The sequence below is a fragment of the Zonotrichia leucophrys genome, chromosome 1, assembly GCF_028769735.1.
Source record: "Zonotrichia leucophrys gambelii isolate GWCS_2022_RI chromosome 1, RI_Zleu_2.0, whole genome shotgun sequence".
Classification (NCBI taxonomy): domain Eukaryota; kingdom Metazoa; phylum Chordata; class Aves; order Passeriformes; family Passerellidae; genus Zonotrichia; species Zonotrichia leucophrys.
This window is the reverse complement of record NC_088169.1, coordinates 79,373,302-79,397,816: the sequence shown is the minus strand read 5'-3', so window position 1 is coordinate 79,397,816 and position 24,515 is coordinate 79,373,302. Positions and strand designations below refer to the sequence as shown.

General features: G+C 39.0%; 2 protein-coding genes across 4 annotated transcripts; one reads left to right on the top strand and one right to left on the bottom strand.

Annotated features, from left to right (window-relative positions):
* Positions 1 to 583: 583 nt before the first annotated feature.
* MRE11 (MRE11 homolog, double strand break repair nuclease) lies at positions 584 to 20,832 on the bottom strand. 2 transcript variants are annotated; one of them, XM_064718814.1, is made up of 19 exons: positions 20,694 to 20,832; positions 20,070 to 20,202; positions 17,573 to 17,733; positions 16,898 to 16,985; positions 15,872 to 16,013; positions 14,307 to 14,421; positions 13,106 to 13,291; positions 12,469 to 12,640; positions 11,675 to 11,755; positions 11,016 to 11,142; positions 9,149 to 9,249; positions 7,845 to 8,018; positions 6,658 to 6,720; positions 5,053 to 5,269; positions 4,037 to 4,120; positions 3,029 to 3,084; positions 2,500 to 2,567; positions 2,045 to 2,123; positions 584 to 955 (listed from the first exon to the last, which is right to left on the bottom strand). In XM_064718814.1, exons 1-19 carry the CDS (start codon positions 20,711 to 20,713, stop codon positions 911 to 913), a joined length of 2,112 nt encoding a protein of 703 aa, XP_064574884.1. In that variant the 5' UTR covers positions 20,714 to 20,832; the 3' UTR covers positions 584 to 910. The 2 variants fall into 2 exon arrangements, with proteins under 2 accessions (XP_064574884.1, XP_064574892.1); XM_064718822.1 differs by lacking the exon at positions 20,694 to 20,832 and having other exon boundaries at positions 17,573 to 17,714.
* Positions 20,707 to 23,576, top strand: ANKRD49 (ankyrin repeat domain 49). Of its 2 annotated transcripts, none has more exons than XM_064718843.1 (3): positions 20,707 to 20,844; positions 21,519 to 21,789; positions 22,624 to 23,574. In XM_064718843.1, exons 2-3 carry the CDS (start codon positions 21,532 to 21,534, stop codon positions 23,080 to 23,082), a joined length of 717 nt encoding a protein of 238 aa, XP_064574913.1. In that variant the 5' UTR covers positions 20,707 to 20,844; positions 21,519 to 21,531; the 3' UTR covers positions 23,083 to 23,574. The 2 variants fall into 2 exon arrangements, with proteins under 2 accessions (XP_064574913.1, XP_064574904.1); XM_064718834.1 differs by lacking the exon at positions 20,707 to 20,844 and adding an exon at positions 20,951 to 21,025 and having other exon boundaries at positions 22,624 to 23,576.
* Positions 23,577 to 24,515: the final 939 nt, after the last annotated feature.

Sequence of the window (24,515 nt, the reverse complement as noted above, 5' to 3'; positions counted from 1 at the left end):
TGTTTAGGACAAGCATCTCTTTACAGTACAGTCTTTCTGCACACTCCAGTTACATGTTTTCCCCTGAAGTGAAGGCTGCTATGTTTATCTTCCATAGATAAAACACAAAGCATCTCCCACAGGTAAAACACAAAGACACTGTGAATCTGACAGCTGACTGAAAAAAAAAACCTACAAAAAGGGAGAGAGCCTTTGATATGATTCCTATTATTCATACACATTCAGCTAAAATATTTTCCTAAGATGTGTGTAACATCTTAATAACTTTATAATATAATAATAACTTTAATTATATATAATAACTTTAGCAATAACTTTGTAATGTATAATAACTTAATAATGTTTAATAACTGTGCAATACTGGGTTTAGGTTCTCTTGGTAGACTTGAAATCATTAAGACATTTTATAGCTTCAATACTGAAAATCACATCCTTGTGTCAAACTATGACTCTGAACTCAGAGTTTTCAACTGTATTCACACCAGATTGCAGGTAAGTACAAGTTCCACCGTACTGACACTGTGTCCATATTCATACCTGCAGACTATAAACTTCCTTCTCTGCAAAATTCAAACCACAGATGGAGTTTTATAGAAAAGATATAACTGTCATTTTTATTATCATCTTAAAAAGAATACAGAGTTTCAGAGCTTTAGAAAGAACTTGCACTTTCAGGCAGTACTTTAGAATATGAGCCCTTCTAGCCTAGTGCATCAAGCAATGTAACAGACATTACAGCAAATTTGGTGCCGCTGAAAGAAACCAACAAAACCAAACCAAACCATTACACAGAAGTGAAAATGGAAGGCAAGCCATCATTTACAGGGAAATATCACATAGACAAAGTTTTGCAAACTGTTTTCCATTTTCTTCACAAACTTCCACTCTCTCTCGCACAGTGAGTCAGAAATCACTTAGCTCTTCTTGACGGTGCAGAACTCATGAACGGATCATCCTGCAGTTTCCAAAGAGACACACATTACTAAAATTAGCAGGTGTTACAAGTCATAAAAAAGCAAAGTCACCTTTAGTTCAAACTAGAAAGCCTAGCCATACTATTCCATGTTTTCTGACAGACCTGGTTTTGAAAGGAAAGAGGTCATTTATTAACTTAGAAGCCAGTGTGAGATGTGTGCAGAGAATAGAAGTTTATGTCAATATGACCAGAACAGCTACTTTGACATAAGGTACAATCTATATTTCAGTTGTAAATGAGCAGCACATTCCTCAGTTAAATTATGTCTATAAACACGTTGCACATCATAGTTTACTAATATTTGTATGAATTAAAAATACTGTTTATTTTTGCATATTCAAGCAAACATGTAGGTTTCATTCCAGGTACAAGAAGAGATAGCACAGCGGGGAGAAGAGACAACAATGTAGTCTTTTCTCTGAAGTGGCCACCACCTGACACTGTTAAGGAATGGATTCTGAGCATGCAGGACAGACTCTGAAAACAAACTGCACAGTGCTTGACAGAATAATGTCTTCTATTCAGTGCAAAACTGTGTAAAAAGTTCTACTTGTTTCATTATGGAAGAAATCATTTCCTAGCAGTTCAAAGATACACTGCAAGAACAGACATATTAGACTTGAAGACAGTGTTTTAAATTTTTTAAGAAGTGTACCTAGGTAATTTGCAATAATAATATGCCCTGAAAATTGCTGTTTCTAAATGCAAAAAAAAAAAAATCTTCCTTCTTAGAAGAATAAAATATATAACTAAATGAAAGGATATAGCTAAGCACTAGAAGAGATTATAATTACTTTCTCTCCCAGGCAATTCCAGGCCCACATTTCAGTAATGACAATTCACTGATTACAAATTGAAGGGAAAAAGGATCGGGTATTTTTCTGAGGTACTTTTCTAGCCTTATTTTTGGTAATTATGTAGGTACTTGGCTGCAATAATCTAGCCCTGTTAGTGAAAAAAATAATAAATTCAATTTCACTCTGAAATGCTTTATTCAAATAGGTGTAAAACAGTGAGCTATAGAAACTTACATGAAATAAAATGAAAAAACAGTACTATATACCATACCTCATCTGACTCATACTCAATTCCTCTAGATGCTTGGCTTTGTGAACCTCTTTTACTATGTGAAGACGTAGCTGGCAACCTTGAAACATACAAAGAGAAAAAAAATGGCACCAGCATGTTCTCAGTCACCAGACATTCCAATAACTTCTCTTTTAACTTAAGAGTTGGACCACCAATACACAAAATAAAAATAAACAGGCATAACAATAAGTAGAACAATACAAACTCTTAAAATAACATCTTCATACTAAAGTTCTGATCAAGTTGACCTCAATCAGTAATTTAATTTTTTCTGTTACAAAAAGATAACCCATATTAGCAAGCAAAAATTTATATAAATTTTCTTAGCAGTGCAGTGACTTTCCTAAAAATCTGGTAGTCAATCAGACCCTTTGACTGCCAATTGCTAGCCAAAAATAAGGCATATATTGCATTCATGAAGCAAACATACTGACCTTTGATTTATTTTGGAAGAAGGAACAAAAGAAGTATCTTCTGGATCAGAATCAATATCTATAATATCCTGGAAAAAAAAAGTATAAAGTTTTTCCACAGAATTTCTCCTTACAGAGAGAGTGCATAATGTGTCAGCATTCTAGCACAGAAACTCTGGGTTTTTTCCAACTATACACCTATTTAGTTAGAATAATATACACTTGAGAGGGCTCCAGGCTAGAACTGCACAAATTAGCAAATACAGCACAAGTTTATTCTTCACATCTTTGACCTAGCACAACCCACCAAAACACTCATGTATAGACACCTTGTATCTTAGGCTATGGCCACAAATAAAGCATGGCTTCTCTCAGACAAACACCATAACAAAAAAAGGATACAAAAGGTCTACAGATTAATATGTAGAAACTTAAAGCTGGAACTGATAGTTTGGGAACATCTGCTGATTTAGGCTAATGCTTTGACTGTGTATTTATTCTTAAAATCAACAGTAAAAGCACAACTTCACTCATACAACAAGGTGCTTACCTCAGAGTAAGACTGGAACGAATTTGAAGAGTGGTCTGTTTTGGAAGACCTAAAGACTGGAATAAAACATATGCAATACTTTTAAAATGCTCACACAATCAAATACAAACAACATTATACACTTCTTATTTAACATGTGCCTAGCATGCATTTCCACTGCAAAAACCCCTGTAAAACAAACAAACCAAACCAAAACATAAATTAAGTCTGTCAGCCCAGGGCTATAACCCTCTGTGCAGCTGCAGGTTCCCAGTCTGGCTGAAAAACCATCAGTAATGCTGGTTAAGAGGATGCAAAAAATATTACTGTGACTGAAATTCCTGTATATCTAACAGGCTAATTATGAACACCCCTGCTAAAATTCATTTCTCTGCAGTCTTTCATTTGCTGACCAATTTACAATTAAGGTAATTTGCTGAATAATTTAAAATTCAGTCTACCTTGGTGTATTTTCTGAGGGGTTTATGTGTAGTATTTTTTTCTTTAATTCTCAGATGACCTATGCTGGTTACTCAGTGCCTTTCCTCTACAGCAAGGAACAGCTACTCTCACATATGTAGGTGGCTTAAAGATAAGGTTTTCTTCTCTAGTAAAAACTGGAATTTACAAAACTCACTACAATGTAAGGCTACATGGATCAGCATTAAAGCTGACTAACTTGTAAACATCAGTCAAATGTAACTTTTTATCCCCTGAGGAAAATTCTGCCTAAAATATTAAGACGCATTCTTTCTATGCATACTCCTTAAGAAACTGCATTATGTAATATGTTTCCTATTTGCAGATCTAGCACATTCCATTTTACCCCATGACAGAAGAATATCACTAATTTTTTTCCTTTTCGTTTTTCTTTCTCTCATCACTGTTAATTATTATATTTCATTACTGCTGAAATAATCTCTCACAGCTGAAATTGACTGACAGAATAAAAGGCAATTAAAGCACTTCATCATTGAACAAACAGCTTCACTACAATTTGAGGAGAGTAAAGATAGATCACAGGCCTACCATCCAGGATAGACATATTTTTGCCCGGAACAGATACAGGCTTGGAGGATCTGCTGCCAGAAGCTGACTCTTGGCTAGTGGTTCCTGTAGATATAACAAACAAAATGCAAATCTGTTCAGCAGGTTTTTTTTTTCCTCTCTAGTCTATTATTACTGAGCGGGAAGTCACTTAGTCACTTTAAAAAAATCTACAATCCTCTTTACTCCTCACTTTCTCCTTGAATTATAGCCCTCCCTACATGCAGAAGAACTGCTCTGGGACAACTGTTCAAAGGTCCCCAGACACAACCTCTTAACACAGAGGGCTCTCCTCTGATGGGATCACAACAGTGGTGGAGCACAGGCTCACAGAACTAGTTTAAAAGCACTAACAAAATCAGAGGCAAGATGACAGCCTTCATTTGAACTCAACCCACTCACACATTTGGGCATACTACTGAGATAACTCAAAGGAGTCACTTATTTACATATATATATATATATATATATATATATGTACTCAGTGAAAGTGCAACTGTAAAGGAAGTACCACTGCAAAAGTGTACAATCACACTCAGTGCAGGAGCTATTTAACTCTTTTTGCTTAAGAAACACTCCCTCTACTGTCAGTCACTAGAAACAATAAAGTCTCCTGTAAATTACATTAGGAGAGATGATTAGTAAAGAGATGTACCTCCTCTTTACACTGATCAAATGCATTATCTTTAGCAGTAACAAAGGTCTATCCATGCACTTCATCGCACAGAACTTCCCAAGAATGCATCTTTTAGGAGTATGCTATGTTTCCACAGCAGGGAAGCATGATATTTTTCTTTTAATCACAGTGAAAAAGTCCCAACTTCAGCCTTGTAAGGCAGTAATTTTATGTAATAGGATACCCCAAGTATTTGAGAAGAGTTTTTTTCCAGTAGTTCTTAAGCAGCAAATTTCCATTTGATGGAAGCATCAGAAAAGAGTCAACTTTTAAAGAAAAAAAGTCAGGAACTGCATTACAAGGAGTGCAAAGTTTTTCTTACCTCTTCCTCTTCGAGATGAACCTCTTGCTGTTGAATTTTGTCCTCTTGCACCTCTTGCCCTGCCTCTTGCCCGACCCCTTCCTCGGCTCAGTGTTGAAGAAAGGCCATCACTCGGATTGCTAGTGCCCATCCTCTCTATATCCATGGAATCTTCATCACTGGAGGCTGCAACCAGAGCATCACCCTCAGATCGGTGGGCTCTGGCTCTGATCATTGCCTGAAATGGAAAAATAATTACAGGAAAAAGAATCTTAAATCATGAAACACACCATTGTTAAATCCTAGTTATGTACAATAAATATATAACAAAACTATAAATAAAAATGTGTAATTCTAAACCAGCGAGGTTTAGAAGACACAAATCCAGTGTTACGGAAGATGAGGACATCTGTGAAAATCCGTAATTAGATGTGTACATATAAAGTAGTTATCTAAGACTGATAACAGAGTGGAGCTCATTAATGTGACACGTTGTCGGTGAAGTCTGGTGAGCAGCTCAGCTCATCCTGTGTCAGCTCCACGTGCCTGCTCAGAGAAAGCACCCTATGGGCTCCACTGACTTGCACTCTATTGATTAATAGAGTACAGTGCTTAAGACAACTAGCTCAGGTGATGATATCCCAGACCAGGAGAACTGAATCTCATCCCAGTGTCCTTTATCTCAAAATTCCATTCCAGTCTCACATAACTTGCAAAGACAAAGGAGCACCCATGCTAACAGAGGTTGGCAGTTTTCTCTGAAAATATATATGCAATCGAAGTATGAATGTGGGAGATTTAAGATTGCTGATAAGTGTCACAGACATTTTTTCATAAAATCCTTTCTTTTAGGATTATCCCTTCTGGGAAGCTGAGGCCCCAGAAGAAGAATGTAAACAATTCTTCTGTTATCGGCTGCTGTGAAATGTAGCAGGTGCACCTGTGATTGGCTCATGTTCCATGTTTACAATTGGGGGCCAATCACAGGAGCAAGCTTGGGGACAGATTCCCTGGACACAGAACTTTGTTATTCATTCTTTCTTATTCTATTCTTAGCTTAGCAGCTTCTGAAACTTTTCTCTCTATTCCTTTCAGTATAGTCATAATGTATTATATATCATATATTAATAAATCCAGCCTTCTGATCATGAACCAAGATTCTCGTCCATCTCTCTCACCCTGAGGAGCCCTCATCAAGTCGCTGTAATAGATAAGGACACAGTACCTAAAGGTTTATCAATATTCCCCATTTGTTCCAGTAATACCACCGAATACATTCCAGCCACATGTCCACTGGCAATGAGATCACAAAGAGCTTAAGCTGAAAGGTCTTTGAAAGTCACCTGCCTGGTCTAACCTCCATTAAAAACAAGAAATAATGAACAATCAGATTCACAAATTTGTACAAAAAAGAGACCTCAAAAGCCAAATTGAGCAGTAGCTTAGGTACATAACTATCCTAACAAAGATTTAAAACAGACTTACTAAGCCTCAAAGGCAGACAGGCACATTTTTTCAAGGACAATGCTGAAGAATTTTTGTCAAGGACAATGCTAAATGACTGCATTTATATGCAGAAGTCACCACTCCATTTTTCAGTCTATGTTCAAAACTCAGAGAAATTACCTCACGGACTTCCTTATCTTCTTCTTCGGTATTCTTTTTTCTACTCTCTCTGAATTTTCGCACCTGAATAAAAAACCAGTTCCCATCAAAATAACAATTCATGGCATACAACAATCAAAATACAGCCAGTGTGAAGCCTTAATCACTGAATCATTAAGTCAAGCTCATGTGAGAAGTGGAGAGTCCAAGAATAACTGAACAGTTTGGTTAGGGCAAGGAAGAAAGCCTGGCACATGATGAAGGAGATACTATGTTTAAGAGAAGAATAAGATAGTAATTTTGACAATAAGGGACACTGGAATATGAATAACTGGAAAAAGAGGTAGAGATGAAGAAGGAAGACAGAAAATAACTATTATGAGAAGAGACAATGCTGTACAACTAAGGAAGTTCAACTTGAAAAATATGGAAAAAGATATGAGGAATGACAGAAAGAAGACATTAGTTCTAAGGACAAACAACAACAGAAAATATACCCTGAAGTGTCACAGAAAGCCTGCAGGCACTGATTACTTATTGTGTCTTTCAACCCCTCATGAATTAAAGCAATCAGTAAGAAAACATGTACATGTAGCCTTCCTTCCCCACCAAATTATTCTTTAAACAGTGCACAGATAAGCTGCAGAACAATTACTTCTACAGTGTTGAATATTACAGCTGAATACATGGGCTCACGTGGAAGCTCAACTGGTTGACAAAAATACCATTCAAGAGTTCCTCAATACACATAAACCAGGCCTGTCTTTGGGATACCCTGACCTGCAAGCAGTTAGAAGCAAGCAGAGCACCTGAAGTATAAATTTCTTTTTTGCTTGTCCTGTTCTTGTACTCTTCCCTAAGCCAATACGAAAGAGCTACAAAGAGATTATACCGGCCATCTTTCTCAGAACAGTAGTAAATATGTAGTTCTACATGTATTAAGACAGATTTTTTTCTGTGAACATGTGCGCATGTTCCATTTTCAGTACAAGTTTTGAAATCACGTATTTGAAACTTCCTCATAAATTAATTATTCATTTATTAATTGCAGAAAATTACTAGAGTCAAGTGTTGCCTCTGCTTGACAACTGAGGCAACGCTTGCCTCAAGCAGATGCTCCACACAGGCAATTCTATTAAATTGTGTTTGAGCACGGATTTTTCTACTGTCTTGACCTCTCTTGGGGAATCAACATTAACAGACATTACCTCCTCATCTATTTTTTCTTCCACTGCATCAGTGCGACGCTCCTTGAGAAACCTTTGCGTTTTTTCTAGCTGAAATTTCACCAGCTCTTCTATGGCATCTTTTTCCTCTTTGTCCACAAACTCTTGCACTGCTTCTCCCATTCCTCTTTCGGTTAGAAGTGAAAGCTGTACTTTCTTTAGAATTGGGGAAAACAATTTGTTAAGAAGCATCTGCCATTAGAGAAAGCAAGCAATATTCCGGCTGTTTCAGATAAATATTACATTAAATTGGTTGCAAAAACAGTAATGTGCATTGCTTATTTAAATCAGAGAAAAGCACAGCAATAAGCAAATATTATGTGTCATAAACATACAACTCTCTTGCTACTAGCATGTCACATTAACTTTACAGAGTATTTTTCAAACTAGTCAAAGCCAAAGGCTTTATGGACAGTAAAGAAACTGCAATGCTAGTAATATCTAAAATAAAATCTTCCAGGAAATAATGCTGCCCAGAAGAATAAACTTCCTAACTATTATACAATAAAATGCTTAAGTAAAATAAGTATAACAAAGGAACATGATTTATGCTGTCCTAATACTCACATCTAGCATGTGTCTAAGGTTAGGCAGGATGACGTAATTTGAAGGATCTTTACCTCAAGAATTCTTGCTTAAAGACTTTCTACAACTGAAATAGCTTCTGCAAGTTATGTTTGATCAACTACATCAAGCATTTGTGCACCTGGCTCATAGATGTTACTGCACTGGTGCTGGGAAAGGGAAATATACTATATTTAACAACAGGGTGGGAAGGAAGCAAATTATCATGAGTCTCTCTTCCTTCTCCCTGCTCTACTTTAAATAAAATGTGGATGTGCACTACATCTGAGGACACAAACACACTGCAAAGCAACAAGTGACTCTAAGTCAGCTGGTAATAGTAAATCCTACAGTCTCACACTGGTTCTAGAGTAAATTAAGGCAGATCTTCCCTCACACACTGCCTGAGATTCTCCTCCTGTACTTGAGTACATGACACAGTACAGGGCACACACTGCAAGTTCACACAAAGAACTATCATGCTCTCAAAGCAGTGTGTGTTCACACACCTACACAATCTATACACAGCAGTAACTTGCTAATCTAAGACACACACTTCATGTGTCATCTGAAACACACACACAGTGTTTTGGGAAATAAATTCATTTCTCGGTGAATGTCAGAGTCTTTTCAGGGCACACTGCTTCCCCTAAGAAAGAAAAAAAAAAGGTGATAAAAATATATGACATTAAAAAGGAAAATTATAAAAGGTAGAAATATACCTTTTCTGCTGTCTGGAAATATTGCTTTACAAGGTCTTCTACCCTCAGTGTTGTTCCCTCAGCAGGTCTGCTAACCAATTTTCCAAAATTAAGATCAATGTCTAGAATAGAAAAGCACAGTGGCATCATCCAGATTTACAGCTTTTAATTATTCCCATCCGACTGAACCATCCCACTGACAGTAGCAGGAAAAAAGGTTAATGCAAGTCTCCTAAGAATTGTAGTCCCTTTTATATGTAAAGCTTTTTGCTCTTTTTAGAGTCTATTCATTGGAAACACAGAGAAACATAATAATTGTGCAGACAACTCCATTTCTAGCAGATATAAAGTGTTCCAACTAACATATATCTGGAATTATATATTGAACAGGGTGTTCTGAAGGTTATTATAATTGAACTCTAGAAGGTCACAAATAGAAGAAAATCATAGGAGTAGTCAAAGCATAAAGTTTTTTATAAGTAACCCATTTACTAGAAAAGAGATTCTCCTCTGTAGCACGTTGACTGATTTTCAATAGGAAACGCTCATAGCTCATCCCCCCTTCTCAGGCAGCAAGGTAGGAATGGCAGAAGGATGACAAGGATAATCATCCTAGGTTAGCACGTACCACACAAATAATTTTAAGTGACTATAGCCAGCTTTAGACTATAGACTGAATTCCTGCAGTTTTAACATCCCCTGTAGTGTACCACAATGTGCACGTAATGACAACATTGTGTGCTTCCTCAGCCACTTCCCTTGCATAAGAGGCTATCTAATAAAGCAACACAAAAGCCATGGCAGTACTTTCACCTTCCCTTCCCGAAGCTGACATGCCCATTAAGTAGGAAAAGTAAATTAGTGAAACATGGTGGTAGATGTGGCAGCTACTGTGTATTCTGAAAATGTTAATAAGATTATACAACTATAAAAAAAGGAAACCAAAGCAAAATAAACCAAGATCAATACAGTATAATTTTAAAAATGCCTCACTAAAAGCAATTTTTATTCATGAAATGATGTTTTGAACTTTATAGAACTGACAGTATTCATAAAAACTGCCACTGGAACTGGACAATGCACTTGCAATGTACTAATGCAAACTAGAAAGAGTTTTTTAGCACATTATGTTCCTGTACAAGCTGAATCTTCATTAGCAACTATTACAAATCCAGTATTTGAACAACATGTATTAACCATTTATTAAAAATTCTAGGAAACAGTGAGAAATGCTGCAATACTAACAGCTATTATTGGTTTTGCACAAATATTTGAATAGAAACAAACCTGGAAGAGACAAGCCAAGAGCACCTCATACACACAATTAATTAGGGCAAACAAAATGCTATCCTACATTTGGACCTTTTAAAAAAAATATATCAACAGCTCTTAAGCCCACACCCTTCATTACTATTTTAGGTATGAACAAATTAACTACTACAAAATAAAATTAAAATATAAAGAGAAATAGCACTATATCCACTTCTTTTCCTTCAGAGTGGTCAAACCAAATTAGCTTATTCTAAGAATCCTCGGGAGTGAGCCACTTAATGCCTTTCATGGTAATTACCACAGAAGCATAGAGTAACTCAGTCTGGCATGGGGCTATATGTACTACTATAAATAACTCAGTAAGGTCTGAGGCCAAAGGAGAATGAAACTGTTTATGAATAACTGTCAGAAGACACTGTGCTGAATATCACAATTTTTGAACAAACACAAAAATAGAAAAGAAATAATTGTGCAATATATACACTTCAATAAGGCAATGCATCTTTACTCCTCCTGTAAGACATTAGACACCAAACCTTTGCAAGTGCTGGGCAACAAAATACAGAGAGATGAATGCAAACAAAAGCAAGCCAATGATTCCTTCTTTCATAATCACCTTTTTTCTCTTTTTGTTCACGGTGCCTGAAAAAGTGTATGATATCTTTTGGGTTAGCCACCCGATGCATGTACTTCTGGCTGAAACGATGGACACTGAATGGTTCAAAGCCACCTGCATAATCAACCTAAGTGAGGAAAGGACAAATGAAACAAAAAGAAGTGGAGAAGCCACACAATTCAAAACATATTTGTTATGCTTCAAAGGAAAAAATTAATAGTAAGAAATAAGTCAACCTAAAATTAATGCCTTACTATGCCGAACAGTTAACAGCTAATAATAACATTAACAGAATAGCTAATAATAGCTCATTTTTATAACTTGTTCTTAATTTGTTTCATTTACTAGCTTTCACAACAGTTTCCAATTGGGTTGGGAAAGCACACAGGATAATATGACTTATAAAAATTCACAGTAAATAGCCACTTTTGATGCCCTTACTCAGAATAGCAGTGAAGTACATTTATGACCAATCTCATCCTTTAACTTAGAGTACTGGTTACACAGGTAAACAGAAGTATGGTAGGTGATTTATATTTGACTGTACACAGCAAAAAAAATTTATATATTATGTGTTTAAACAAAAAGCATGACTTTGCTTTGAAACCTTTCACAGTGACCTTTAAAAACAAAGCAATCCAAGCTGAACAATTTCTTACTCTTAATCTTATGATAGGCTTCTCTGGCTGGCGAGGATTTCCCAAGCGTTCTCTTTCTGCAGTGTCCAGCATCAATTCCACCTGTGAAGGAGAATTATAAATTCAGTTCTACTTTGTTCTCCTACAGATGCCTGAACGATTCAAGTATAACTTTAAATACATCCAGCTGCTAAGGGAGCAATCAAAATAAATCATTATAGAATGTGCTCTTGTTTCTGAACACGTATGTCACAAAATGCAGCCAAAAGCCATTAAGAATGACTGAGAAAAACATGACAAAGAAGGGCTTATCCTTCAGATATAGTGTAGTCCAGCAGTATCTACACCACTGATCTCTCATATTTTATAGCCACTATGCTTTGCTAAATTTCTAGTTCCAGGGAAAAGCAGAAAGAGCCATATAAACCTAAGAACTAAACAATTAATAAACTTCCTTAGTTACTTCTGCCACTTCAGACTGCTTGGTTGAGCTCTCAGGGTTTAGGTCAATGTATTTATGCTGGTTCCGAAGTGCACATCCAACACTGTCCCACTCTTAGGTGCAAGCTTTTGTACAAAAATCATATGGACACCTAAAAAGCAGTTCCAGCCTACTTTAATAGCTCATCCCAATCAAGGAATCTGGAAGCCAAGGCTGCAGAGTGAATGTCATGGAATTAGCTTCCTATGGAAACAATGTCTAAGTTTGTTTTAATATGGGGCACAAGATTTCTCATCTTCCAGTCTCAAAACCAGTCACACATCCCATCCCCTGTCCATACAGTTATCTATAAACTGTTATCATCACAAGTTACCTTTTCCATGCAGAATGCCTGTACTGCCTGAGTAACATTAGGATTGTCAGGATGAAAAAGATCTGGATGATCAGCTAGAACAATGTCCTCTATATGGAAAGTTCGCACTGTCTCTAGAGCAATCTTCTCCATTTTCATTATTTTCCCTTTAACATGCAGCAAACCAATGTGTCTAGAAGGAGAAAGGTAACTTACTAGAAGATAAAATTAAAAGAACTATGGTATAAAGATTTGTTTTCAAATTCATGTTTACTTTTCAGGGAAAAAATTTCAAAAGCTACAGAAAGATCTGTACTTCAGGGTTGGCCTGGCAAAACTTCCATTTTATTACACTTAGATTATGCTTATTCCATACACAAGCACCTGCACTCAGTTACTTGTATTCCAATTTATCAGTGTGTAACTCCTCTTAGCTAAGTTCCATTTGCTTTAAATGTTAGATTAAATTGTGAGCAAAGCAGAAGTTATACCAGGTACTCATTCCATCTACTTTGCTTATTATGTCACACTCTGAAGCTAATCCACACAGTAATACAAGTCTTTTCATACTGTATTCAAGTACTTCTCTGTTCTCAAAAGAACATCTGAGACATGTAAGACAAGGGATAGACAAGAACAAAGAGAAAAGCTCACACACTTCTTAACGGCTTCTCCAGGGGACAGAGATGTCACCACTGAACTTCCTGGCTGAGAAACATAGAAACATTGCTGTTCATTTCGGAATGGAGCTATTTTGCACTCATGTTCATGACCCCACACAACAAGATCAATAAAGTCATCTAAAAATTGCTCTGGAATGTAGTTGGTCGCTCCATGTTTGCTCCTGTTCAAGAGAAGAGAAGAATAATGGATGGGCAAGGAGAGAGTGAAGGAGAAAAACATCAGTGTGATTTAAAATGATACAGGAACTCCAGCAATAATATCAGACATACATGTCAGCTCTTCTTCACATTTATTCCTTACACAGTTGTTTAGTGTTTGGTTAAACAATACGGCAATTTACATAGCTCACTTTTTTACACAGCTCACTGTTTTCTGCTCCCCTCCTTTTATCTGGATCTCCCTTTTCTTCTTACTTGGCTGGTAAGACTTTTGGGTTTTTACTATATGAATACTTTTATAGCATCTCATGGCAATCAGTTTTGGTTGTCTTTTGTTTTTAAATGGTGGGGGAAAACCAACTGAATTAAACAGACATGGGACACGCCATCCCCAATCCCTTTCTGAAAGAGAAGGCAGGTGGAGGAGTGAGTTCCTTCAGCCTACAGGACAGAAATCAGTACACAGGGTAATATGAGCTCTATTTGTTTACGTCTGCCTCACCATTATTTGAGCATGAGGACTGCCCTCTTCTTCAGGAAAAATCAGAAGAAATTATTTGGAAAAGAACTCTGCCTGTTCCTACTACCACTGCTGGTAGCAGCCTGCAGGCAGCTAGAACATGTTACCAATCTGTAAAGCAGAGCAGTGCAAGGGAACACAGGGCACTTGTTGAACTATGGCTCAAACAAGGATAGAAAATACAATATGAAGTTTGGTGTTCTCCCAGCTCTAACAAGCAGATTTATGCACATAACACTACAAACCCTCCTCTGCCTCAGACTATAAAAGTTTGGGAAGAGATCTCCCAACTCCCTAACTCATTTATTTCAAACCTTTTCCTTTACAATTCTTCTCCAAAAAGAGCTGTAAAACAATGTTTTCACTTGTAAAAATCTTAAGAAACCAGCTACTCACAAGAAGCATGAAATAACACAGCTGGTTTGCTCACCTATCCTTTTCCAGACAATTTAATGTAGTAACACAGTAAGTTGCTGTAATTCATTTAGTACTGTTACCTATTTTGATGAATCACAAACAAGTTAAACCAACTATCTTCATCCTCCTTTGGTCTCAGCATGGTTACTTGCTTATTGACAAACATACGATACAACCTCTCATCTGGAATTGCTCCTGAAGTGGGCAAACAAACAAGCAAAAACAAATTTGTGTGGTAAACAAGTCTGTATTTGATAGCATTTTTACTAGCAACTCTATTAAAAAAAGCATGAGGAACAAAAATATAGCAACCTCCCAATACCCAAAGTAGTTTACAAGAAAGCTGGAGAGGAACTTTTCAGAAGGGAAAGCATGATAGGACAGGGGAATGGCTTTAAACTGAAGGAGGACAAATTTAGGTTGGATATTACTATGAAGTTCTTTATTGTAAGGGTAATGAGGCACTGGAACAGCTTGCCCAAGAAAGTTGTGCATGCCCCATCCCTGGAAGTCATTGATTATTTCCTTGATGTTTTTAAGTGGGGAAAAAAAACCCCAAATTATCTTTAGCCAGGCTTATGATAGACATCAATAAATTCCATGTGGAGTGTCCATATTTTGTATAAGAGCAAATGCTCTCTGAATCAGAGAAAGTCATACAGGTAAAAATAATTCTGGCACAAACACAAAGAAACATGCCATGAACACCTTCATGTAGCAACACTGGTACTTTAGAAAGTTGTTGCATTTCCCAGTATCAACTTTGGTACTGAAAACTCTTATATTTTGATATTAGATCGTTCCACTAACTACTAACATTTCAAACATCTTAACTACTAACCTTTCAAAAACCTAGCATCTCAAGTGTCTCATTAAACACACAAAATCATGGCCAACTAGGACTTAATTTAGAGCTATAAAAGTTGCTTGGAATTAGGTATTTAAGCACTCATGACTGGACAAAAAATAAGGGTGGAAAAATAAGACCTTAATAGTTAACTTCTCTAGACAGAGAGCAGTCAAAAATAACCATACTAAGGATGAAGTGAGGGTAGAGAGGAATTCAGTAGAGAAAATACAATGGAACAAACCTGAAGGTGAAAACATATCACAGAACCACTTTAAAGTATGAAACTCTTAAGTTTCTTTAAGGTAACTGAGACTACCTATGGCCAGTGCTACTTATGAACCACTTCAGAGAGAGACATAACACATTAGATTTCTGCTCAGACAGATTATGTTTTTAAATATAACCAAAATGGCATATAAACATTGGGTGTTTAAGTTTTGCTCAAGTAGGATGAAATAAACTTAATACACAACAGAGAGAATTTAAGAGTGATTGCTCTGACTTGATACACCAGCATTATGGTTAACTGAAGCAGGCTTCATTTATCACCAATAAAATACAAAAATTAAATTTAGGAAGATTTATCTAAATGAGCAAAAAAAACCCCCTGCCAGCTAGTAACACAAAGCAGGAGGAAAATCTGACATTGTCACAGAATTTATATGCTTTAATTTAGAATCATATAGACCTTCATGTTTGTTGCAGCCTTATATATTTGTTCCAATTTTATTTATACCTATTAAATTTCAGTAATACATGAACAGTCTAGTCACAGTCTGGCAGATAAATACTCACCCAAGCCATACAGAGCAATTTTTGTTCTACCTTTACGCAATAAAATGGGACTAATATCTATTTTCTCCACAGAAGTTGAACGCCCAAAGTGATTCAGCAGGCCTGCACAGCTTAAAATATCCAATGCACACAGTGAATCTGCCTAAGAAACAAATACAGAATTTGAATAGAACATTAAGTGTTTAATGTCTAAATGAAAGTCTCAAAAGTAAGAGAGAATATATTTCCTTAAGTAACTTCTGCAGTTGAAAAGAAGTCCCACAACAAATATTAAGGGTTTTGCTAATACTCTAGAGTACAAAAGCAAATCCCTTTTCCTTACAAGTCATACTTCATTTGAACAATATGAAACTAAACATTAAATCATTCAGAAAAACAAAACCGCAAAAAACCACTCAAACTAGCCAGTCTCTAAACTACTACAAAAATTATCTGGTTAAGGTAACTACCTTATAGTAAGTTCAAAGTTAAACTGCTGCTAAAACCCTCATCTCTGTGATACACTGCTATTTGATATAAAATGCAAAATCATTAATTTAACACGTGCATTTTAATGCTTTCTAAACCATTTCTTGTTTACTTTGATTAGCTTGTTTTTAAGCTACCATTTCACTATTATCAGATTATCCTCCTTGAAAATAAATGATGCATATCAATCACATATGCACAATCAAAACAGCAAAATTCTCCTTTTTTAGGAAAGAAGCTTTCAGCCTCTACAGTTGGAATGTTTTAGAAACTTTTTCAGAAAGGCTGCTACTTCTAGGCATGAAAAGTGATTCTGTTCTCAATGACAGAAACCTACATGCATTAAGAAATTAAAAACAGTTCATATGGATCTCTCATTTACATTTGCTTTTAAATGTCACACTTACTCTTAACTTGTTGTCACTCATTAAGGTAAGTCCTAAGGATGCACAGAATATTTACACACAGAGTGGAGCAACTGACTAAAAGTAGCATGGTCTCCCAGAACTGTATTTCTGTATCTTTGTAATGCAACAGTAAAATTATGATAAGAATTACCCCTGTGGGATCATCATGATTGCCATGAATACTAAAAACTGGAATAGAAATGTTGAGATTTTCATCCTGATAATTCACCCAAGGAAACCTAAACAAAAATAGGAAAAGAAATTAAACTGTATCTGCAAATTTGTGTATGATTCTCAATATTCTCTTCAAATTAACTTCATCACAAATAGATGTGGTAAAACTCAGAAAGAAGTGATTATGAATAAGCCAAAGCTTAAGCTTAACCATAAGAAGATTCTTACTCATGGTCTGGAATGCCACTTTCTATGGGAATAGGGTAGCAAAAGAGACCTCTTTTTTTTAGAACAAGCCATGAAAAGATTTGTACAAAAAATTGTGTAGAACTAGTGGATTAGGCTGTGCAACCTTTGCTTACACACAGGGAACTCTGCTGAATGTGAACTGGATTACTTGTATTGTACTTCCAAAATGGAAACTGCACATCACATAAATATATCAAGACTCATACCACACTCAGAGGTTTCTCAAAATATTGTACACATTTCTTTACAGACTTAGATGACAGGTGAAGTTATCCTGTGAACTGCCCCACACAGGCCTAAAAATTCCAGGTTCCAGTCATGGAGAATATGAAATAAAAATCACAACACACTCACCCAATACACAAACCAAGCCCTACATGATAATTTATAGTAACATACTTACTTGCTGTAATGAAAATTAACTGCCTGATCACTCAAAATTTCAAACTGAACAGGACGATCACCCATGCAGTATTTTCTTAGTGACTCCAAACAAGAGTGTACTGTTTTTCTGGAGGGTTTGTTGTCGTGAAAAAGGTCTCCACCTAATAAAATAAAGTCCACCTGTATGTAACAAAAAGCTTTATTATTTTAATACAACATTTTGTATTACCTTGAAAGACTTCTAAGCAAATTGTTTAAATTATTTCTTCTGGGGAGTTTCATATATTTCCTCAAATATGAGAAAAGAATACTTCTAGGTAAAAGGAGTTAGTTGTAAGAGAAAAAATATTTAACTTCCTAATTAGAAAAAACCTAATTAAATTACTGATTAAAACAAAGTCAACCCCAAAAAGACCCATTTATGAAGAGCCACAGGAGAAAACAACTAATAATGGTAAAAAAAGGATTAGTCTACTATTGTAATAAGGGGCTCCAAATTGGCTCCCGAACATTTTTGACAGGCATGAAAAGCTACATTATTTTCTCACTGCTGCACTACCTAGTGCAAAGAAACCAGCATCCATCACCACATTATTCTGAGAAGGTGCTAGCTGCTCTTTCTGCATATACTGCATATATTTAGCTTTTGGTAAAGCATTAGGAAAAAACCTTATCAAAATTACAAAGAATCTGACTGATGAACATCCAGTCCTTAAAAATGGAATCACAGAATTTTTTAGGTTGGAACTCTAAGATCATCAAGCCCAGGTGTTAACCCAGCACTGCTGAGTCCAACATGAAACCATGTCCCCAGGTGCCACATCCGTACATCTTTTAAATATCTACAGGGATGGCGACTCCACCACCTTCCTGAGCAGCCTGTTCCAGTGCTTGACAACCTTTTCAGGGAAGAAATCTTTCCTGATACGCAGTCTAAATCTCTTCTGGTGCACCTTCTGACAACTTGCTCTAGTCCTGTTGCTTGGGAGAAGAGATCAACTCCCACCTGGCTACATCCTCCTTTCAGGCAGTTGTTGAGTTCAATAAGGTCTCCTCTGAGCCTCCTTTTCTCCAGGCTAAACACTCCCAGCTCCCTCAGCTGCTCCTCACAGCACTTGTGATCCAGACCCTTCCCCAGCTCTGTTGCCCTTCTCTAGACACTCTCTCCAGCCCCTCAATGTCTCTCTTGCAGTGAGGGGCCCAGAACTGAACACAGCACTCGAGGTGTGGCCTCACCAGTGCCCAGTACAGGGGGAGAGTCCCTGCCCTGCTCCTGCTGGCCACACCAGTGCTGATCCAGGCCAGGATGCCATCGGCCTTCTTGGCCACCTGGCACATGCTGGACCATATTGAGTCTTCTGTTCCCATCAGAAGCGTGTCTCCTATAACAACCCACCCTTTTTCTTCATGGAAGGAGTTTTGATATTGGGCACAGGCACCAACCTCAGCAACACCTCTACGCTAGATGAACCACTGTCCTTGTTCAGTTCCACTTGCAGAGCCCCACACCTGTTATGTCAGGGCATGTGGGGATGTGGGGCAGTCACAGAGGAGATGCACCTGCTGTGCTGGGCGGGAACTTGTTGCTATTGTCCCCCCGCCCTCGTCCCTTAATTCAGTGAGTTCATCCAGAGGATAGGGAATCCCCTGGATCATGTGTCCTGCCTGCCTGTCAGGCCTGCCCTAAGGAAAGTAGACTTGATTCCAGCAGAGTCTCTGTCTCTCTCTGTCTCTCTCATACACATTCCCTGATACTCCTCAACCAGAGCTGTGTCTGAACAGGGACTTCTCTCTGGAAAGGCCATGGCTTTCTGCCAGATAGACACCACCGCTCCCTGGTGGAGCTGGCAGAGCTCAAGTGCTGTTCCTGCACAAAAAGTCACACCACGGCAGGTCTGTTTGCCATCCTGGAAGTGCTCCAGCTTGCTGCCATTTCCCTGGAGCTTCTTTCACAGGTGTAGGGTGGGGTCTTGGCTGCAACTGCTCCTGACTGCACCCAGGTCCCATCAGCTGCTGCGGGCTCTTGGTGGCTCCCGGCTCCTCCGACATTGTCCCAGTTCAGGAAATCCCTCTGTCCACCCCACTACAGGATTCTGCCACCGATTGTGCAGGAACCGGAGCTGCTTGGCAGCAGAACTGCTCACTTCAGCGACTCAGCACTGCATGACACTTCAAAAGCTTCTAACAAATCTCTACTGGTTTGTCAGAAGACTGTATATCACTACTCTCACTCTCCTCAATTATTTTTCCCCCTCGCAGAGACAAACCCTCTCTAGATACCACTGAAACCCAAAACCACTGCTAATGCAACCAAATCATGATTCAGTAAGAATGCTCTCACAAAGAATCAGGCGTTCCTTTTACTAAACCAGAAATGAAACTGAATGTAACAAATAGTTCAGCCATTTGATTTGGTATTACTAGAGACTGTACCAGGACTAAGCTTTACAGCTTCTGGCAGATTGGACCATATTTTAACAGCTTCAGTTTTCCCTTCTCCAAAAAGTAGCACTTACTTCATTTTTTTGAGCGTGGTCCAGAATTTCATTAAAAGTTACAAATGTATCATTTCCACGCACTGGATCCTTCTCCAAATAGCCGAGATGAATATCAGTAGCAACGAGTATTTTAAAGGTATCTTCATCATCCCTGAATAAGACAGGAAAACTAGTGTCAGAGAGCAATACACATAGGGAATTTCTACACAGCATTTACTAAGGTAAGCTTATCTGTCCAAAGTCATGAAACAAGAAGATTTGCCATAAAACTCTACCAAGTATCAGTCCAAAATACTTTACTACTTGTACTGCAAACAGCACATCGCCAAACCAGCCAGTCGGAAGATTGGTTTATCCCAGTCATTCTGCTCCAGTAAAGGGATGCAAGCACTCCTTTGAAGTATCTAATTAAAAACTAAAGAACCCTTTGTATGTTTCTTGCTTTTAAAAATACTTGTGGAAAGTCTAATTCTCTTTTTGCACTGGTAATCTACACGTGCATGAAGGCAAGCACGGTGATCATAAGGACCACAGGGAAACACAGCTGACGATCCCGGCTCTTCTTAACTCGTCCCAGACACATAAAGCACTTGCTGCCTGGTGTGTCAGGACTGCAGGGAGCTGCAGACAGCGGGAGCTTACTGTGAGTTGACGGCGCTCATCCTGGTGCGAAGTTCCTCACGGGAAGGCTCTGGCACAGCGCTGACGGCTCAGGGAGTCAGCTTCTCTCTTCACAGGCGCTACGCGAAGCACAAGAGACCAAACCAGGCGCCGGGCCAGGGGGCACAGTGAGGTGCGATCACTCTGCACGATCACTGCCGCCGCTCCATCTCCCGCTCCCGCCGCGGCTCGGGCCGAGCACCGCCCCCGGCCCGGCCCGGCCCGGCCCGTTCCGTCACGTCCGGCGGCCGCGCGGCCCGGAAGCGCTCGGCGGGCGCGCCCCGCGCGGAGCCCCGGCGGCGCTGGGACCTCGGGTACCGGAGCGGGGCCGGGCGGGGCGGACGGGAGACCCGCGGGGCGGGCGGGGATCGGCCGGTGTCTTGCGGGGCGGTGCGGCCTGCCCGGGGTGATGCGGGCTCCGCGGAGGGGAGCGGGGCCGGTGCTGCCGGCCGGGCCGGGCCGGGCTGGGCTGGGCTGTTGTGGCGGAGCAGAGACTCTGCCCCAAAGTCCGGGCTGCTCTCCAGACCCTTTGTTGGTAAAGTGAGCAGCGTTCCGAGTGCGCTCAGCAAAGCCTCGTGCAGTGCTGCAGTCTGAAGGTGGTGCCGTGCCGGGGTCGGGGTAACGCGGTGCTTTTTAGCGTGGATGTTATCTGTGAGTTCTGACAGAGCTGGCAAAGCCTGGGTTAGCAGAGGATCACTGAGTTTTCCCTTGAGTTTTGCTGTTTGTTGACACCAGCATCATCCATCAGATAGTTTTATTGACAGTGCACCGATAACAGTTACAGTTGGCATAAATACTGTTCTACAGATGCTGACTGAAAATGAATAAAGACAAGCAAGCTGATGAGGACGATGATGACAGCGAGCTGTTCGAAGACTTCACAGAGCATTTTAACCAACTTGAACTGCTAGAGACTCACAGGCATTTGATTCCTGTGGGAACTCAGAGCTGTTGGTCAGGACAGTCTGATGATGATGATGATGAGCAAGAAAGAACGGAGGAATGGTACGAAATGCAAGAAAAGAAAATGGAAAAACATCCAGAGAAATTGCTACTTTGGGCAGCTGAAAACAATCGGGTAAGGCACTTGCTCTGTTCACATATGTAATTTACAAGAATGTTATTTTGAGCGTGTCTGTAGTCTCATCCACAAACAAAAATTTACCTATACTTTTCTTTCTTTCTCTGAGCTCTTCTGATTTGGTTTTGCAAGCCACTCTATGTAAACCATCCCCCTTTGTAGCCCGTACACACTGAAGCGTCTTTGGATCCATTGGCTTTTAGAACAAATTTTGATTCCAGTTCAAAGTTCAAGTAACAGCACTTTTCTTTAACTTCTCTAAACTGAAAGCATGCTAGGCTCTTCATGGCAAATAAGCCTTTTAACTGGGGTGGAGAGGCTGTACCTGAGATTTTATAAGTGCTTCTGGCACTGACAGAAATTAAACTTCAGGACCATCAAAGCCATGTGGTGGTGTTCGCAGGGGTCCCAGGACGAGGGAAATGATGAGAATCTTGACTCCATGTTTCAGAAGGCTGATTTATTATTTTATGATATATTAAAAGAAAATTATATACTAAAACTATGCAAAAGAATAGAGAGAAAGGATTTCATCAGAAAGCTAGCTAGGAAAGGAAAGGAATGGAATGATAATAAAATCTTGTGACTGTCCAGAGAGTCTAAGCTGGACTTTGATTGGCCATTAATTAAAAACAACCACATCAGACCAAAGATGCACCTGTTGCATTGCACAGCAGCAGATAATTATTGTTTACTTGTCATTTATGAGGCCTTACAGCTTCTCAGGAGAAAAGGATCCTGTCAAAGGATTTTTCATAAAATATGTCCGTGACAAAAGCTATACATCTTGTTTCATAGAGTCACGTGAAGTTCCCTATTTTCTTTAAACAGCTGGGTACGGTGAAGAGGCTCCTGACGGAAAAGCTGGCTCCTGTGAACGCTCGTGATGAGGATCAGTACACTCCTCTGCACCGAGCTGCCTACAGCGGGCACCTGGACGTTGCACACGAGCTGGTGGCCCAAGGGGCCGACGTGCACGCGCAGACCGTGGACGGCTGGACGCCCCTGCACAGCGCCTGCAAGTGGAACAACACCAGCGTGGCCGCGTTCCTGCTGCAGCAGGGCGCAGACATCAACGCGCAGACAAACGGGCTGCTGACACCCCTGCACATCGCTGCAGGAAACAAGAACAGCAGGGAAACCCTTGAGCTCCTGCTGATGAATCGCTACGTGAAGCCAGACTTGAAAAACAACTTGGATGAAACTGCCCTTGACATTGCAAGGAGGACTGATATATATCACTACCTTTTTGAAATAGTAGAAGACTGCATAAACACTGTGTCCCCCTAAAAGCTTGTGAATGTGAGGTTTTCTGCCTCTTTCTTGTTAGTGTTCTGCATGCCTGTCGCTGGTGGTCTGTCTCTTTGTAACGAGGTTTTAACGTAAGATATTTCAGTATTCTCCTCAGGCAAAATGTCACCTCCTGCAGCGCAGTTCAGTGGTCATGCTCGTACTTTAAAGCGTTCCTGCAGTTAGCCGAGGTGGTCAGAAAGTCTCAGTAATTCCTATGAGTTTCTGTTTAATAAATGCAGATTTGGAGAGGCCTTTGTAAGTTGTCTGTAGTGTCAAAGCAGGAGGGAAAACTGGAATATTTACTTGATGTGAAAAAATTCTGGCTTGGTTATGCAGACTTTATTACGGCTCACTTGAAAATTATTTTTTGAGAAATTCTAACTTTTTTAAAACTGCATGAAAGCTCAGAATGAATGTAACTTATTTGGGTGATACACAAAATGTTTAATGAACCTAATGTAAGGCTTATTATAAAATAAAATGTTTAACTCAAAGTATTTTGTTATATTTTTAATTAAAAGTCCATTTATCAATGCAATCACCTGTTCATAAATCAAACACATTATTCATAGGATAGAAAGTAGTTCTGGTTTATTTTTTTCCTGGTGCTTTTCAAGGAAGGGATTTTCTATCAAGATCCTCTTTACTTTTCCCTTGCAATTAAGTTGCATAAAGACTTAATGTCAAGAATGTGGCATTAATTGGAAAAAATGAGCCACAACCATGTGAGGATAAACAGCCAGCATACTGTCGTGTCTGTAGTTACAGGTAATTTAGTATTGCCCTTTGAGTTAGTACACTAAAATTTTGCCATGGTAAGGGCACACAGTATGATTTTCAGCTTCCACTTTGCCATCTGTAATTTAGAAGTGGAGAAATTTACTTCTCTGTTAAACCAACTGAAAATTGAATGCAAGTGCTGAAGTACTGTCACTATGAGAGCTGTAGCAAGCACTGTCCTATGCAGATGCCTTACTGAGTGATCCCAAGCTCCTTCCACTAACATGCAGCACAATTGTAGCAGTAGCAGCAGGGTTGGGATATGTTGGACTACATTTAGTGCTCTGATCAAGCTACTATTGAGGGCATCTTGGTCACCCACCTTTTAGAAGCAGTGTGTAATGTTCAGCACTTTCTGTTCGAAAATGGAAGCACAGCTTCTGAACTATGAATGATGTAACATGATTTTAATGTGTATTATTTTTAAAAGTTTGGTTTCAGGACATCAGTGGAAGAAGATGAATATACCTTGAGAAGCATCAAGGAATAATAGAGACGTGGGTTACAAGCCACTTCAGTCCAATATGCAGTGTCTGAAGATGCTTCATTTTATGACCAAACTAGTACTTTTGAGTATCAGTAGATAAACATCACTTAAACTGAACTCTGTTGTTCTTCCCCTCAGCCCGGCACCCTTCCGTAGGCCAGGC

What these genes read in the sequence shown, in the direction of transcription:
- MRE11 (XM_064718814.1), bottom strand. Translation starts at nt 20,713, where the DNA reads ATGAGCGCCGTCAACTCACA. An exon ending in AGCCTATCATAAGATTAAGA is followed by an intron (nt 11,143 to 11,674) that starts GTAAGAAATTGT and finishes TTCCTCACTTAG; the next exon opens with GTTGATTATGCAGGTGGCTT. An exon ending in AAGATAAGGAAGTCCGTGAG is followed by an intron (nt 5,270 to 6,657) that starts GTAATTTCTCTG and finishes TTTCCATTTCAG; the next exon opens with GCAATGATCAGAGCCAGAGC.
- ANKRD49 (XM_064718834.1), top strand. Translation starts at nt 21,532, where the DNA reads ATGAATAAAGACAAGCAAGCTGATGAGGACGATGATGACAGCGAGCTG. An exon ending in GGGCAGCTGAAAACAATCGG is followed by an intron (nt 21,790 to 22,623) that starts GTAAGGCACTTG and finishes TTCTTTAAACAG; the next exon opens with CTGGGTACGGTGAAGAGGCT.